General features: G+C 42.1%; 1 protein-coding gene across 2 annotated transcripts in view; it reads left to right on the plus strand.

The window, feature by feature from the left end:
• The window catches only part of LOC149440817 (transmembrane protein 272-like), a 63,676-nt gene extending 46,572 nt beyond the window's left edge, over nucleotides 1-17,104 (plus strand). For both annotated transcript variants that reach the window (XM_089658036.1, XM_089658037.1), the window contains 4 exons: nucleotides 8,356-8,415; nucleotides 8,519-8,695; nucleotides 10,755-10,909; nucleotides 15,898-17,104. In XM_089658036.1, coding sequence (XP_089514162.1) covers nucleotides 8,356-8,415; nucleotides 8,519-8,695; nucleotides 10,755-10,909; nucleotides 15,898-15,942 — 437 coding nt within the window. In that variant the 3' untranslated portion in view covers nucleotides 15,943-17,104. The remainder of the gene's footprint in view (nucleotides 1-8,355; nucleotides 8,416-8,518; nucleotides 8,696-10,754; nucleotides 10,910-15,897) is intronic.
• Nucleotides 17,105-18,102: the final 998 nt, after the last annotated feature.

Below are 18,102 nucleotides of genomic sequence, written 5' to 3' on the forward strand. Positions count from 1 at the left end.
ATAGGTCCCAGGAGACTGCTGGACCAATTAACTAGTTGCCAACCGCAGATAGCCGAATGACGGCTGCACTGCGGCCGGCCAGTTCTGGGAGGGCATCATATCCCAGAACACGCTCTCCTGTGTGCCCCCGGCGATCTCTGTGATCGTTGTGTCCTATGGACACAGCTGATCACGTGATGTGGTAAAAGGCCAATCACAGAGGCCTTTTACCACGTGATCAGCCGTGTCCAATGACACGCTGATCACAGGGAAATGAAATTGCCGGTTCTCGGCTGCACTTTCCTCACGCTGTCAGATTGTGAGGAAAGTACTGCCGAGAACCGGCAGTTGTCAGAGCAGGAATCGGCACCGATCATCAGGGCACTGATGATCAGTGCCCTGATGATCGGTGCCCAGCAGTGCCACCCACCAGATCCGCCCACCTGTGCCCAGCAGTGCCACCCATCAGTGCCACCCACCTATGCCACCCACCAGTGCCCATCAGTGCCACCCACCTATGCCACCCACCAGTGCCCAGCAGTGCCACCCACCTGTGCCACACACCTGTGCCCAGCAGTGCCACCCACCAGTGTCCATCAGTGCAGCCCAGCAGTGCTGTCAGTCAGTGCCACCAGTTAGTGCCCAGCAGTTGTGCCAGTCAGTGCCCAGCAGTTACGCCAGTCAATGCCCAGCAGTGACGCCAGTCAGTGACGCCTATCAGTGCCTCCTAATTGTGCCACCTCATTAGTGCTGCCTATCAGTGCCGCCTATCAGTCCCCATCAGTGCTGCCTATCAGTGCCCATCAGTGCTGCCTATCAGTGCTGCCTATCAGTGCCCATCAGTGCCATCTACCAGTGCCCATCAGTGCCATCTACACAGTGCCCATCAGTGCTGCCTCATCAATGCACATCAGTGAAGGAGAAAAATTACCAGTTTGCAAAATTTTATAATAGAAATAAAGAAATTTTTTTTTTCAAATTTTTTGCATTTTTTTGTTTATAGTGCAAAAAGTAAAACACTCAGAGGCGATTAAATACCACCAAAAGAAAGCTCTATAAAAAAAATGATAAAAATTTCATATGGGTACATCCTTGCATGACCACGCAATTTTCATTCAAACTGCGACAGCGCTGAAAGCTGAAAATTGGCCTGGTAAGGAAGGGGGCATAAGTGCCCGGTAGGCAAGTGGTTAAGAGGTGCAGCGCGATTTGCGCAGTGGGCACCAGGCTGTGAAGCCGCAACCTGTCTCAGTCTGGTGCCCACAGTTGAGATGCTGGCGCCCTGGAGGAGTGAAGGGGAGAACGGACGGTGCGGGTGAGAACGTTGCTGGACCCTGGGACAGGTAAGTGTGTGTTTATTAAAAATCAGCAGCTACAGTTCATGTAGCTTCTGACTTAATAAGCACAAAAACAGCTGGAACTCCGCTTTAATATGGGCTTGGTTTTAAAGGGATGAGGTGACAACCCTATACTACAGGCAAAATGCAAAACCCCTGTAGAAGCATTGTTTTCTTAAGCCAGTGTGCATGGACTCTAAAGTTTTTTTTTTTGTTTTTTGTTTTGCTCCTCCATAATTCTTGGTTTCAATGCTAAAGTGTGTCATTGCAGCACATGTTGTCCTACAGAGAGGAAGCCTTGCAGTAGTTGCAGGAATTGGGTAGCAGTAGAAGGAGGAAGCATACCTATGTTGAATAAAAACAATGTGGAAACTCACCAAGAAAGCAAACAGGTCAAAGAGACAAGATAATGTGAGCTTACACTATGATGAATAGTGTGTGGAGTCCCTAGTCTAGGGTTCTGCAAACTTTGACCCTCCAACTGTTGCAAAACAAGTACTATTAGACATTGAAAGACTCTGATAGCATAACTGTCAGAGACATGTGATAGTTGCTCAAGATCTGTAGGACTGAACGACATTAAATCTAAAAGCAAACATTTTTCATATAGCAGTTTACTGATTCTTAGATGTGATGGCTGCATTTGTTTTCTTTATTAGGCTTTCTTTTATTTTAACTTGGTCATTTGGCCAGTAAGTTGTTTTTTTTTTTTTTTTCAAAACAGCAAGCTCTCCTTCAGATGTAGCAGTTACAGGAATGAGACAACCCATTTAACACTGACAGTGGTGCTTAGGCTACTTTCACACTGAGAAGTTTTTGAAGCGTTTTTGTGTTAAAAAAGCATTTGAAAAGCTCAAGAAAAACACTTCCCTATGTATGTGACCGTATATCTATGTATGTTTTCACACTGAGGCATTGCGCTTGCAGTGCCGTGTAAAAACTCCTGCTTGCAGCATCTTTGGGGCATGTTTGGTGAGTAAAAAAAAAAACGCCCCAAAAACGCTTCTTCCCATTAAAATTAATGGAAAACTCCTGAAAAGCGCCTCAAAAATGACCCTGAGAAGCGTTTTTGGTGCAGTTTTTAAGTCACATGTCCATTAAAAACGCTCAGAAAGCACGGCAAAAGCGTGGTAAAGACACCTATGAGTTTTTGCAGCGGATCAGTGTGAAAGTAGCCTAATAGTGATTAGTATTTATTTACATAAAATCTTTATCCCCCCAAAAATTCTTGCTGTAACTGCTTATACAGTGTGAGCTGGAGTTTGGCTTGAATTTGCTAGTGTATTTAAATGTGCTAGTCCATCCAACACTCTAATACAGGAGGTGTGTTACTGACCGGATCACCGAGTAAAAAAACTTAAGAAAAGAAAACTAATACTTTGTTACATGAGGTTGGTTGGCTTTGCAGTTGTAGATGGCAATACCAAGTGGTCTAAAAGAGCTCCCTAATCACAAATGTGCAGTTTAAAGAGTTACTAAACCCACAACAATAAAATCAGTCTGTATATGCAGTAAAGCATGCTTGTTATACTCACTATGGAAGCTAAGGGGTTAATCCCCGGCATTGTGTAAAACCACTGTTTGATCCTGTCTTCTCTGATCCTCCCCTTCTTCCAATGTCCCCCTCCTATCTCCTGATAAGACCTATCGTGTGGAGACACTCTGCACATGCTCACTTTGGTGTGTATTGCTAGAGAGGTTTTTTTTTCTTGGGAGAGTGCATATGATCAGCACAGGGCCAATCAGCACTGGTCAGACAGAGGTCAGGGGCTCTGTATCCTACTAGAGCAAAATGAAAACTCCTCCTATAAGCTTTAACCAGTACTTGGCTGGACACTGATAGAAGTCACAAGACTGCTCTGACTGCTGATGAGAAAATGTATTTAGCAGTTTATATTTACTAAAATAATTGCATTTCCATGTTCTGTGTACTCTGGGAGACCAGATAGAGCGAAGGTCGGCAACCCGTCATCCATGGTGTACCTGTTGACTGCAGGCAGGTGACAGGTAGACCGCGATCAGGTCTCTGCGACGCCAATCCCCGCCTTTTAGTTGCTGGTCCATCTCCCCCCTTCCCCCAGCCTCCTCCGCTTCTGTCATTCTCAGTGTTCAGCGGAAAGCAGAAGTGAGCACAGCTCTGGACGCAGGGTGAGAGGAGGAGCTGGCCAAATGAACTTTTCATATTAACCCGCAGGTGATTGGTTGCTAGGTGGGTCCTCTGCTCCCTCTTTACCCCATAGCAGGACCTCTAGCCCCCCCCCCCTTCCTCCCACCAGCACCAGCAGTGACTCCCCCCCCCCTTCCCTCTCATGGACAGGTATTTTAAAACTCTGAATTCCCAGCAAGTGGGTGGGATTGGAATTTTCTACCCCCCTATCGGGCCTGGTGCTGGCACCTAGCATACAGCTGCTTAAGCGGCCACCTTAGGACATCAGGTTGGGGGGGCAGAAAAATCCCAGTACCCAGCCACTTGCTGGGAATTCAGAGTTTTAAAATACCTGCCTCCAACGATCTCATTTATTGTCCTCCTGGAGCAGCTGAAAGCTAGCATCTCCTGCTCGCCCTCCCACCAGTGTAGAGCTGCTGCAGGAGGAAATTCCAAAGGATTAGTTCTAATAAACACTTTACCCACTTTTTTTTTTCAAGATTGTTGGTCTTTTATTTTTTATAGCACAAAAAATAAAAACGCAGAGGTAATCAAATACCACCGAAAGACAGTTCTATTTGTGGGATAAAAGAACATAAACTTCATTTGGGTGCAGCATTGCATGATGTGCAATTGTCAGTTAAAGTACCGCAGCGCAGTACCACCAGGGGCGGACTGACAACTCATGGGGCCCCCGGGCAATAGGGGATCATTGCGCCTCTGTGTCCTTGCCCAAACTCAAAAAAAGCCTATGAAAAAGGTACCAGGGGCATCTCATGGGACCCCCTACTGACCCCAGGCCCTCAGGCAGTGCCCGAGTTTCCAAATGGTCAGTCCGGCCATGCGTATCACAAAAAATGGCCTGGTCAGGAAGGGAGGTAAATCCTCTGGAGGGCAAGTGGTTAAGGAACAGCCTCTATCCTCACACTAACAGAAGGATGCGTACTGTTATTGTTAGTAACTGAACTAACTGACCACAAATTACATCACCATGTCAATACATAATGTGCACAGTGTACAGTACAGTAAAGTAAACATTCATCTGGGCATTAGCTGGCAATCCATGTGAGCAGAACTTAGTATGATCTCCTATAAAGAACTTCCTAATGTAACCTGTTGAAGACATTGATGGGAGAGTTTGAACATTTATATGGTACAAAATATGTACAGGGAAAACATATCTGATCAATGAAGTACCATGCATATACATGCATTAACAAAAATAAATATATGAAAGCAGCTTTATATATATTTCTATGAAGATACTTGTATGAATGGATAATGTGACAATAAATTCAATGGACAGAAATATTCAAAGCTGAATGCAGAAGAATCCGCTCAGTTATAACTAAGACCTTTGTGAAATATATGTGCCCTGTGTTAAATGATCATGAAAGATTACAAATATCCTGTGCAGGAGTCTGCTATATTGGGCAATTCTTGAAACAAACACTTTATCTCTATTGTGATGCTGTTTATGTTTCTTTGTTACCCTACATTAAAACAGAGATGGTGATATGAAGATTGCATGTTGGCAAACAAAGGGGGAGCGTTGCTAAAACTATATATTCAGTATATATGTTTAATTTATTTATTGTATTTATGTGTTTAAGTTTTAAAGGGGTATTAAAATGGTTTGCTATAATTTTCAGACTTTCACTTGTTATGTTAGATCAGCGTTTCTCAACCAGGGTACTGTCTAGGCTCCCCCCAGGGTTCCTCTTATATAATATGTAATGTATATATGTGACAACTTCCTCTAAGCTCTGTTTCTACAAACATCTTGTTGCCTTTACACACAACAGATCCTAAAACATGTAGTTTAACCACTTCAATACTGGGCACTTATACCCCCTTCCTGCCCAGGCCAATTTTCAGCTTTCAGCCTGTTGCACTTTGAATGACAATTACACGGTCAGGCAACACTGTACCCATATGACATTTTTATCATTTTTTCATGCAAATAGAGCTTTCTTTTAGTGGTATTTAATCACCACTGAGTTTTTTTTATTTTTTGCTAAATAAAACAAAAAAAAAACCTGAAACTTTTGAAAAAAAAAACCCACACTTTTCTTCGTATTTTGCAAATAAATTACATTTCTTCATAAAGTTTGGTCAAAATGTATTCTGCTACATTTCTTTGGTGAAAATAATAATAATAATACTAATTGAATATGTATTTTTCTTTTTAATTGTTTCTATTATTTTTTTTGTTTTTGATTACATTTTTTTCTTTTTTTTACTATTTTATTTCAGCACACTGTGACCAAAGCAATACAATGTTACCATAGTAACATTGATCTACCCTGGGCAAGTGATCAGGATTTTTTTTGTTTACCACATTATGATTGCTAATACCAATGTATTTCATTGATATTTGCAATGATTGTTACTGAATGAAACTGATTAATTCAGTCTTTTGTTGTGATTAGCTGTGATTGGGCAAAGCTGATCACATGATACAGATGGGCTGTGACTGACCTTGTTTGTATCATGTGACTACCTTGACCAGTCACAGCTAACAACATAATTGTATACAATGGATGGCCTGACAGGATCTGGTGTGATTAGTCACAGCTATCACATGACACTGGCAACAAGGCGGTGTAGTGATATGTCATTGGCTGTGTCCCGTGGACACAACCGGGGACAGATTGTGCCGCTTTGCTGCCCCACGGCTGCGTGAGCGGCTTGTTTTGAAAGGACGTCATATGACTCCCAGTCGCAATGGCAAGTGTCCTGCCCAGCCATCAATCTGCTATAGGCCGGGTGGGAAGGTGTTAAAGGCTAAGTTCACCATTTATAAAAATAAATAAATAAATGCACATATTTTCGCAAGGAAAAAAATGTGCATTTAATATTTTTTTCAGGACCTGCAAACCATTGTACCTATGATCAGAAGATCGTGAGTGCAATGGCAGGCACCTGAAAATGCCGCCTACAGCTTTCAGTCTCTGTACAGGCTTTCTGTTTGAAAGCTCTTGGAAGTGTCAATGAACTATGAAAGTGCTCACCAGTGCCTTCGCAGTTCATTGACAACTACCAGCAGTCTGCTGCAGTGTTGAATGGGACTTGTAGTTTATTAATTCAGAGATTATTATTATTATTATTATACAGTATTTATATAGCGCCAAAGGTTTTGCTCAGCGCTGTACAATAGCAAGGGGGACAAAACAAGAGACAAGACAGTAACATTACAATATATGAGGGGTTCGAGGGCCCTACTCTTTTGAGCTTACAATCTAGGAGGGAGGTGAAAGTGGTACAGGAGGAAATGGCTGTAGGGGATGGAGTGGTGGGAGGAGTGGAGGAGGTCAGTTGTTAGGTGAGGGTGGGGTAGGCTTCCCTGAAGAGGTGGATTTTCAGGGTGCGCCTGAAGGTGAGGAGGGTAGGTGACAGTCTGATGGATTAGGGTAGGGAGTTCCAGAGGATGGGGGAAGTCCTAGAGAAGTTCTGCAATCGGGCATGAGAGAAGGAGACCAGGGAGCTAGAGAGTAGGAGGTGCTGTGAGGAGAGAAGGGCACGGGTAGGGTGGTATTTGGGTATCAGGTCGGTGAATGAATGATGCAGCTGTATAGGCATAGCCCTGTGCAGCCACTCTGTTTGTAAATTGTAACAGTGGGTGTGGGAAGAGGAACCCCTGCCTGCTGTAATGGGGGGCCAGGGGGTGCAGGCAGGTGCTCTTTAGCAACATGTTACAGTACATGTTACACCTTAAATAAGGGTGTAATATGTTACGAAAGGTGAACTTTAGCTAACAAAGTGTCCACCAATGTATGAAATGTCTATCACTTGTTTTAAATGTTTACTGTGAGTAGTACACATCAGAGAGGAGAATTTATCTACTTAAAGCCTTGTAAAAAATTATGTTCATTATTCATTTTAATGTAATACCAGAGGAAGAAGTCAGAACCATTACAGTCCTTCCCTCTATTTATTCTGATGCAAAGCAAGCAGCTGTCACTGACAGCTGAGTACCTAGGATTCCACAGGGACATATGTAGTCCTTATGTTATCTGCAGGACTGAACTGTTCGTATGACACCTCAGTCTTGCACAGTGCAAGGGCACAGCTACTTATTCCTCCTGGGCTGCAACACAAGGTCCTGTGGGCCGCATGTAGCCCACTGGCTACCAGGTAAACAGCCATGACCTAGAAGAAGCAGGGGTGTATGTACCAAAAGGCAAACAAGACACTTGCCTAGGGTGGCATTTCTCAGGGGGGCAGCACCTTCCCCCAGAAGAAGGGATGAAAGAAGGGACACATGCCATGGGAACCAGGTGAGATCCAAGAGAAGCTGCGGGCTGCTTGATGGTGTATGTAGAGCCTGACTCTTGTTCCCGAGGATGTCCAGAGCTGTGAAAATGAGTGTGTGTGTATGGGGGGGGGGGGGGATGGAGTAGTGAAAGGCTCTCCTGGGTCGGGGGCAGGGGCGTTGTTGGTTGATGTCAGTCTCTCTCCACGGGAGGGGGAAAGGGGGGGTTGGTTGGTGTCTGTGGGGGCAGATGATTTTTGTGTTGCCTAGGGCAGCACAAAACCTAAATACATCACTGAGAAGAAGCAGGACAACTGAATCAATATTTTTAGCGGTGTCTGCTTAATGGGCTCCAGGTCCTCTCTCTAAGTGATCAGAATGCTGGGATGACAAACAAGAAAAGCAAGGATGTGAGCCTCATGGAAGCAGGAAGGAGTATGGCTGTGCACCATTTCTCTTTGGCAAAACATAGACAACTACAAACATTTAAATAAGCTAAATACGGTTGCTATTAGTTATCAGTGTTGTTACTGATTTTGCTGTTGACAATTGTGATGCTGTCATTTTTTTGTTTCATCATTTTAATAGCTTTGTGATATAACTGTCCACAATTAACATGCCATTTGATACAATTTCAGGTTCACAGATATGCACTGTGGTAATCTGGACAGCACTCAGCATAGCCATGATTGTCATAGGTAATTACAACATACGATTTGTTTCTAAGTACATAAAGAATCAATTATTGTTCTAGTTTTATAGTACAATGTGTGTGATTAATGTATTCTCTCCTACCAACAGGGGCCTTAAACATCGATAATTGCAACATTGAGCCCAAGATCCCCATCTTCCTTATAGTGGCTGGTTCAATTCATTTAGTTGGATTTGTACTCATACCATTGAAGTTGATCTTTGAGAAGTTAACGTATGCCATAGAGGGGATTCTGGGTCTCTTTTCACTGTGCTGGTTCATTGCAGGTATGTGTATAAAATATATATTGTGCTATATCCTATGGAGGAGCATAACTAGAAGTACAGAAGGTGCCAAATTCCTTGAACACTAACATAACTTCTACTTCCCCTTAAAGCCTAACTTCAGCTATGATTATTAGCCTTGGATAGAGCGGGGAAGAACTAAACATTCTTCAAAGGTTTTTCTGTTTGTTACCCCATTGGGGAGACTTTTCTTCACTTCCTGTCCCAGGGAGGTTTTCACCAAAACGGGAAGGCACAGACTAACCTTTCCCACTCCACTAAAATCATATTTTGTTTTTAGCTGTGTGTCTATTTCTCACAATTTCAGCTGCAGTTCAACTTCAAGTAAAAAGTGGAATTGATACATATTTTCACATATTATAGAAATGTATATGCCTTGTTTTTAAAGTGGAACTACACTGCATCTGAGCACTGCAAACTGAAAATGCTACATAATTCATTTTAAATGTTCAAAGCAAACTTGCCCATCCATCCATGTCTCCATGCTTTATCTTGCTAAGGAATCACTTTTTAGTTACTAATGCTAGCAGCATAAGGATTAAAATAAGTCAATGTTGATTGAGAGAGTGAAATTCTGCTTTACTATAATCCCGTTGCTAGGATAACAAAATGCAAGCACAGCTACCCTGTTTTTCAAGCTGTTACAGCATTCTAGTGGGCAGTAATTCAAATATTCGCTGACCTGAAGTATTACAAGCATCTTCAACATTTTGAGGTTCACCACATAGCATGTTCCCATTGGGAATTGTGGTATCTCCTAGCAGCTGCTAAACCACTACTGCATCCTGTAGTGATGTAGCATTCTGCAGGAGGAACCACAGTGGGCAACAAACTATCCTAAAGTCTCAGAATGGTGGGATAGTCTTTTGTATTATTATACACAAAGTTTTTAGTATTTATTATAGTTGAAATTTAGAATCCTCTTATGTTTGAATGTGACCCTGTCACCAATTTCTGAGAAAGGATGTGCCTGTAGAGAAGACAGTAAATACTTACCTCTCCCGCCTGAGAGGGAGAGACCACTTCTTGGAACAGAAGTTGCCAGCTGAACTTTCTTCATTAACTGGCACTTTCCCTAGTGTCGATCTCCAGGTCCATACGTAACATCACAGCGGAGATTTGTTTTCTAATGGATGGCTGAGAGATATATTATCCATAGCATACAAGACATAGTTTATATCCCCTCCTTGACATGTTTTCTGCTTTAAATCTTCCTCTTTCACAGCAGAGATCTACAACTCAGTTCCAGGTGGTACAGAGATTTGTTGCCCAGAGAGTGCTGGTTCCCATACACGCTCAGGAATAGTACTGGGGGTTTTTATTCAAACTTATTCACGGTACCCAAGTGAGACGGATCTGTCTGTTTCCTTTTGAACTGGAAGATCTTAAAGTGTTACTAAACCCACAACAGTAAAATCAGTCTGTATATGTAGTAAAGCATGCTTGTTATACTCGCTGTGGAACCTAAGGGGTTAATCCTCCGCATTGTGTAAAAGGGCTGTTTGATCCTGACTTCTCTGCCCCTCCTATTGTTCAAACGTCCACGCTGATAAAACAGACTGAACCCATAGCCCTTCTGCACATGCTCAGTTTAGTGTGTATTGCTAGAAAGTTGTTTTTTTTTATCCGTGGGGGAGTGTATGTGACCAGCACAGGGCCAATCAGCACTGTCTAGACAGAGGGCAGGGGTTTTGCTTCCTCCTAAAGCAGGAAAAAAACTCCTCATACAAGCTTTAACCAGTGCTCAGCTGAAGTCACAAGACTGCTCTAACTGCTGATGAGAAAAGGTATTTAGCAGTTTATGTTTACTAAACTAATTGCATTTCCATGTTCTGTGTACTGTGGGGGACCAGATATAGTGAATGCAGGGTCCTGGGTATAGTAACACTTTAATTCTTTTGTCTGTATTACAATCATGGCATTGGTCCTTTATGTTTTTTTGTTGGCTGTGTTTTGGTCTGAGAATCCTATTGTACAGTACAAATGTTTCCATTTATGAAAGCAAGGTGTGAACGGATCTAATATCTTCTTCTCATTCTAGGAAGTGTCTGGGTGTTTAGAATCTACCAGGTCAACCCTAGAGACTGCGATAATACAGTTTATAAATTCGCATTTGGAATCTTGATCTTTGAATACATCTTTATATGTCTTGTTGTATTCCTGATCTGCCTGTGTACTTGCTGCATAGGTCTCAGTGTAAGTATTTTATAAACAACCCACACAAAAATGCATATATATTCGGACATAGTAGCATTATTAAATGTGTTGTCTTAACTAACACCATACCTCCCAACTATAAAACTTGAGAATAAGGCACACTTTACAGAGACTCCGACCTGCAATGCCAAAATAGTGGGCTTGGTTAAATTAAACGGATAATGGGCAGTGGCTTAATAGATTCTGATCAGAAATAATAAAGAAACCTGAGATTTAGTGAAAATTAAAATTACCAACTGTACACACTTTGGCTTATTTACAAAAGCTGGATTTTCAGGCTCAATTCTGCATAGAAACCAATCAGCTTCTAACCTCAGCTTGTTCATTTAGGCTACTTTCACACAGAGGAGTTTTTGAAGCATTTTTGTGTTAAAAAGAAGCACTTTTGTGTTAAAAAGAAGCACCCGAAAAGCTCAACAAAAATGCTTCCCTATGTATGTGAATTTATATTTATGTATGTCTTCATACTGAGGCATTGCGCTTGCGGTGTGGTGTAAAAACTTCTGTTTACAGCATCTTTGGGACATGTTAGGTGAGTTATAAAAAAGCCCCAAAAACGCCTTTTCCTATTGAAATCAATGGAAAACAGCTGAAAAATGCCTCTCAGAAGCACTTTTGGTGCAGTTAAGTCACGTGTCGTTTAAAACCGCTCAGAAAGCGTGGTAAAAATGGCTATGCGCTTTTGCTGTGTTTTTGTGGCGGATCAGTGTGAAAGTAGCCTTAAAGTGATTTTAAAGTTCTTTTTTTTTTTATTTTATTTTTAAATAACGAACATGTTATATTTACCTGCTGTGTGCAGTGGTCTTGCACAGAGCAGCATGGATCCTCCTCTTCTCACGTCACCCGCAGGCTCTACTGGCTCCTGTTTTCTGTTATTGCTGTGGGGGGTACCCGCTGCCCCATGTGTCCATTCACATACGGAGACGTGGCTTGGTCCCGCCTCCTCTCTCTCCTCATTGGCTGACTGGCTGTGATTGACAGCCAATGGCTACTGCTTGCTGTCTCAGCCAATGAAGAGGCAGAGACCCAGGACAGCAGAGGTTGTCATGCCCATCGCTGGATCTCAATGGGGCTTGGGTAAGTATTGAGAGGTCTGGGGGCACTGCTGCACACAGAAAGTTTTTTTTACTTTCATGCATAGAATGCATGAAGGTAAAAGACCTTGAAACTTTACTTTACTTTGATTGGTTTCTATGCAGAGCTGCTCCAGTTTTAGTAAATAAACCCCACTGTTCCCATTTTCCCTGCACACATTCCTCCCTCCATCCCAGTGTACACACTGACTCTGTCTACACACTGCTCCCCCTCTGTTCACACCCTGCATCCACCCTGCCCCCTCACCTCAGCCCCTGCACATAAGCCCCCACCCCAAACACATTGATCCCCTCTGTGTAAAGCCTTCCCCCATGTACAGTTTCCCCCTGCACACACTGAGAGGTTAAGGGCGATTGCTAGAAGCAAGGCATTCCCATTCCTGCAGAACATCACTCCTTTTACCTTGCTGTTAGCCCTGCAGAACATCTCTCCTGTCATCCCATTCTCCAAGCCCTGCAGAACATCTCTCCTGTCATCCCATTCTCCAAGCCCTGCAGAACATCACTCCTGTCCCCACCCCAACCCTGCAGAACATCACTCCTGTCACCCCTTTCCCATCCTTGCAGAATGTCTCTCTTGACAACCCTTTTCCATCACTGCAGAACATTACTCTTGTTATATCTTTCCCAGCCTGGCAGAACATCTATCCTGTCACCTCATTCTCCCAGCCCTGCAGAACATCACTCCTTTCATCCCCTCCTATCACTGTAGAACATCTCTCCTGTCATCCCTGTGCCAGCCCTGCAGAACATTTCTCCTGTCACCCCCTTTCCCAGACCTGCTGAACATTTCTCATGTCACCCCTCTCCCAGTCCTATAGAATATAACTTCAGACACCCCTCTCCCATTCTTGCAAAACATCACTCCTGTAACCCCTCTTCCCTGTCTCTCATTCCTGATGGGTGACAGGAGAGATGTTCTGCAGGAATGGGAGCATGAAAGTACAGCACTGTTTGTAAACACAAGTAATTACACAAGAAATTGCCACAAGCCTTTCCTTACTGTTGGGATCCACTGTCAGAGCTTAGTCCCTGCACAGTCTCTCCAGCCTCTCCACCCACAGGACAAGGTAGAAAAGCAAACTAGGAGGGAGGGAAAAGGATGAAGTAACGGCAGATCAGAGAAGTCTCTTCTGCACCTTGACAGCTGGACAATTCAGAGGCCGCAGATGTTCCCACACCAGATGCGCCCTCTGCAGCATGGCACAAGAGGAAATTTGATACATCTTCTGCCTTTGCCTGGACCAAACATTTACACCCGGTGGGAGTGCATGACATGGTCCAGATCTCTGGGATACTGGCATTTTGTTGATATCCCAGGACAGTCCCACAGAATCCAGGACAATTGCGAAGTATGACTAACACAATGTCAAGAGATCACTTTTTGTCGCTTGCATTATTCTGACAAAGCATGTCTCAATACCTGTAAGAGTGAGCTTTCTTTTGCATGTTCTGTCCCATGTGCTTTTATACATTTATTACCATAAAGACCTTGAACTGTTAAATATGTATAATGGTACCAACATCCCAAATACAAGCAATAAATAGGAAAGGAAAAAAGTAAGGTACTTTAATGGTACTGGAAAAAATCATAACGTACACACAGTCTAATAAAAGTGTATAATGTTATTTAAACAGTCATAAAATTGTACATAATCAAGCCCGATACAACAAAACCCACATGATGAAAAACAATGCTGATCATTGTAAGAACCCCTGTCAGTTGTATATGGTTTTGTTTCAACCTCCTAACTGCTATATCTTCAAGACAGCTTGTTATGTAAAAAAAATACCAGCTAGATTACTAGGTGAAAATAAAAAGTAAGAAAGTCTAAAAAAAGAAAACTAATGCAGCCATCAAATCTAAGAATTAGTAAGCTGCAGTATAATAAATGTTTGTTTTTGAGTTTGATTCTACTTTATATACAGTCGTAAGAAAAAGTATGTGAACCCCTTGGGATTACGTGGAGTTTTGCATGAATTGGGCATAAAATGTGCTCTGAACGTCATCTAAGTCACAACAATAGAAGAACACAGTCTGCTGAACATAATACTACACACACATTAGATGTTGCCATGGTTTAATTGCACATAACATGTAAACATTCACAGTGCAGGGAGGAAAAAGTATGTGAGGCCCTAGCTTAATGACTTCTCCCAGAGCTAATTGGAGCCAGGAGTGAGCCAACCTTGACTCCAGTCAGTGTGATGATATTGGATGTGTTGCTGACAGCTGTCCTGCCCTTAAAAAACACACACCTGTTTTGGGTTTACTGGTTTCAAGAAGTACTGTTTGATGTGAACCATGCCTCGCAGAAAAGAGCTCTCAGAAGACCTACGATCAAGAATTGTTGACTCGCATGAAGCTGGAAAGGGTTACAAAAGTATCTCCAAAAGCCTTGATGTTCATGTGTCCACGGTAAGACAGACTGTCTACAAATGGAGAAAGTTTAGCACTGTTGCTACTCTCCGTAGGCGTGGTCGTCCTGTAAAAATGACTGCAAGAGCACAGCGCAGAATGCTGCATGAGGTAAAGAAGAATCCCAGAGTGTCAGCTAAAGACCTACAGAAATCTCTGGCACATGCTAACATTTTTGTTGATACATCTACAATAAGGAAAACATTAAACAAGAATGGAGTACATGGGAGGACACCACTGAGGATGCCATTGCTGTCCAAAAAGAATATTGCAGCACGTTTGAAGTTTGCAAAAGAGCACCTGGATGTTCCACAGCACTACTGGCAAAATATACTGTGGACAGATGAAACCAAGATTGAGTTGTTTGGGAAGAACACACAACACTATGTGTGGAGAAAAAAAGGCACAGCACACCAACATCAAAACCTCATCCCCACTGTAAAACATGGCGGAGGGAGCATCATGGTTTGGGGCTGCTTTCCTGCCCCAGGGCCTGGACGGATTGTTGTCATTGATGGGAAAATGAAATCCAGAGTTTATCAAGACATTTTGCAGGAAAACGTACGACCATCTGTCCGCCAACTGAAGCTCTGCAGAGGATGGGTGATGCAACAGGACAATGACCCAAAGCATACAAGTAATTCAACAAAACAATGGCTGCAACAGCACAGAATACGACTTCTGGAGTGGCCCAGTCAGAGTCCTGACCTCAACCCGATTGAAATGCTGTGGCATGACCTTAAGAGAGCGATTGACACCAGACATCCCAATAATATTGCTACACTGAAACAGTTTTGTGAAGAGGAGTGGTCCAAAATTACTCTAGATTGTTGTGCAGGTCTGATCTGCAACTATAGGAAACATTTGGTTGAGGTTATTGCTGCCAAAGGAGGGTCAACCAGTTATTAAGTCCAAAGGTTCACATACTTTTTCCTCCCTGCACTGTGAATGTTTACATGTTATGTGCAATTAAACCATGGCAACATCTAATGTTTGTGTAGTATTATGTTCAGCAGACTGTGTTCTTCTATTGTTGTGACTTAGATGACGTTCAGAGCACATTTTATGCCCAATTCATGCAAAACTCCACGTAATCCCAAGGGGTTCACATACTTTTTCTTGCAAATGTATTTAACCCTCAAGTCTGTTTGGCTTTCCTCTTACATAGTTACATAGCTGAAGTTTGAATAAAGACACCAATACATCTAGTGTGAGTGTGTGAATATTATTTTTCATAACCTTGTACATTGCGTGCACTAAAAAAAAGATTTTTTTCATTTATCTACACTCTGATCTTATCTGACACCACCAACTGTTAAAGGGAGTTCTGCATCCTTATCTCTCTAACAGTAAAGATTATCACTCTAACAGCAAAGAAAGATTCCTGTATGATTCATGGGGTACAGATGTTTAGGTAGTATAGCTTTAAGTTGTCTTGTGCTTTTATATTTCAGTCAGCAAGAAATCGCCCTGAAGCAGAACATCTCAGCCCAAGTTAATTCAAAGGAAGAATCGCTGACAAATCAACTGTTTGTGAACCGAACTGGTGGATTCATAGGATGAAAATAAAACCCATGTATACACACATTTATGTTTCTTGAATTATAGAGAGATGATATTATGCATCATGGTGGCTATTGCTTTAAGTACTGTATAAAGTGTTAGGGCCAGTTCACACTACAAAAATGCACTCCTGATCAGGGGCGCACTGACAACTCATGGGGCCCTTGGGCAATAGGGGATCATGGGGCCCCTGTGTCCTTGCCCAAACTCAAAAAAAGCCTATGAAAAAGGTACCAGGGGCATCTCATGGGGCCCCCTACTGACCCCGGGCCCTCGGGCAGTGCCCGAGTTTCCAAATGGTAGTCCGCCCCTGCTCCTGATACATCCCGGATATATTTTTGCTTCAAGTTCACACCACATGCAGTTCTGGTGCAGTTTTGATGCAGTTTGCTATGTCTCAGTATGGTTCTGTGCAGAAAAAATGCAGCATGTTTACTTTTTTTTTGCAGCGGAAACTGACTGGAACTGACTGCACTAGTGTGAACCAGGGCCATTGGAATACATGGAAAACACTGTGCATGCATTCTTGATGCAGACAAAAAGTGCACTGAACTGTATCTAGTGTGAACTAACCCTTAGGGCCAGTTCACACTACATGCGTTTCAGTTGCTTTTTTTCCGCATCCAAAACACACAGAAAGTAGGTCATATGGTTGTCAATGTCATAGTTCACATCAGTGCTTGCAGTTCCAGTGCATTCTGGTTGAAGAAAAAAAAGTAGAACAGGCTGCATTTTTCCTGCACAGAACTGTACTGCAACGCAGTAAAAATCATAAAAAACACACTGGAATGCACTAAAAATGCACTGGAAAGAACATGTCCCTATTTAAATTGAAGAAAAAGAGAGCGGGAAAAATGAACTGGAATGCATAAAAACACACTGGAAAGCATCAAAAACGAATAAAAAACGAACTGAAATGCACCAGAACGTACCAAAAATGCACATGCAGAAACGCATCTGGACTGCGTTTCTATAGTGTGAACAGGCCCTTGAACAGGAAAGAACAGTTCTAACATTTTGATTCATGTTTTAAAAAAGTCTAGCTCATGGAAAAAAAATACTGCTTTTGAACTGAAATAAATATCATGAATATGTGAATACGTTTTTCCAGCATTTACAGCAGCAGTAACAATATGTGAGTAGGTGGGCAGTTTGCAGGTCCAGCATTTACTAAATATACCTGGTTACTAAAGGATGTGGATTAGAAATGAACCTGCGTAAACACTGGTGGAATCTACAAAATCTGCTGATTCAAATCTATGATAAATAGAAAGTTTAAAAATGAACTTGTATAGGACCAGTCCTCAATATTGTACCTATACAACATAGTTGCATGTGTGACCAAGGTTAAAAATATCATAACATAACAAGTGGCAAAATACTAAACGTGTGAATGATGTGCAGGGAAGGGCAAATTCATAACAAGTGTTACTTTTCAACATACAAGTCATGATATTTTTAACCCTGTTCACACATGCAACTATGTTGTATAGGTACATACAATAAAATTTGTTTTGGTGAAAAATCATATTTTTGTTAAAATATAATTGGCTTCTCTCATTGAGAAGCTGGGACAGTAAACAACTGTGTTTCCATCAAAAATGAGTGATCAGCCATAGTGGAAATTCAATCAGATTCCACAAAAATGTTTTGTTTTTTTCTTGTGTCAAACAATACATTTCAAGAAAAGGATCATTCAAACCTATGTTGGGTTGATCATTTATCATTACCTGCAGTATATGGCCATTATTAGATCTTAAGCTCATCAAAATCACACTACTGATTATGCCATAATGAACTTTATTAAAGTGAAGTAATGAACAATTTGAGGTTCTAGGTATTTAGAGATTTTTTTATGGAGAGCCATGGGTCCCATTTTGCTTTAAAAATGTGCATGGTTTCAAAGATCATATGGAAAATTATTTCAGTCAACATAATACAGTCCATTCTATGCATGATGTGTGAAAGGGGAACAGAAGGATTTTTCCAGTTAAAGGCAATAGACCACTGTGCGGTCACACAGATAGTATGAATTAATTGTACAGTAAGGGAAGACAGGCCAGGAATTGGGGCAAATAGTAAACACATTGAAGGAG

This window comes from Staurois parvus, unplaced genomic scaffold (genome assembly GCF_062004578.1).
Source record: "Staurois parvus isolate SC_StPar_1 unplaced genomic scaffold, SC_StPar_1.0 ptg001051l, whole genome shotgun sequence".
NCBI classification, from domain to species: domain Eukaryota; kingdom Metazoa; phylum Chordata; class Amphibia; order Anura; family Ranidae; genus Staurois; species Staurois parvus.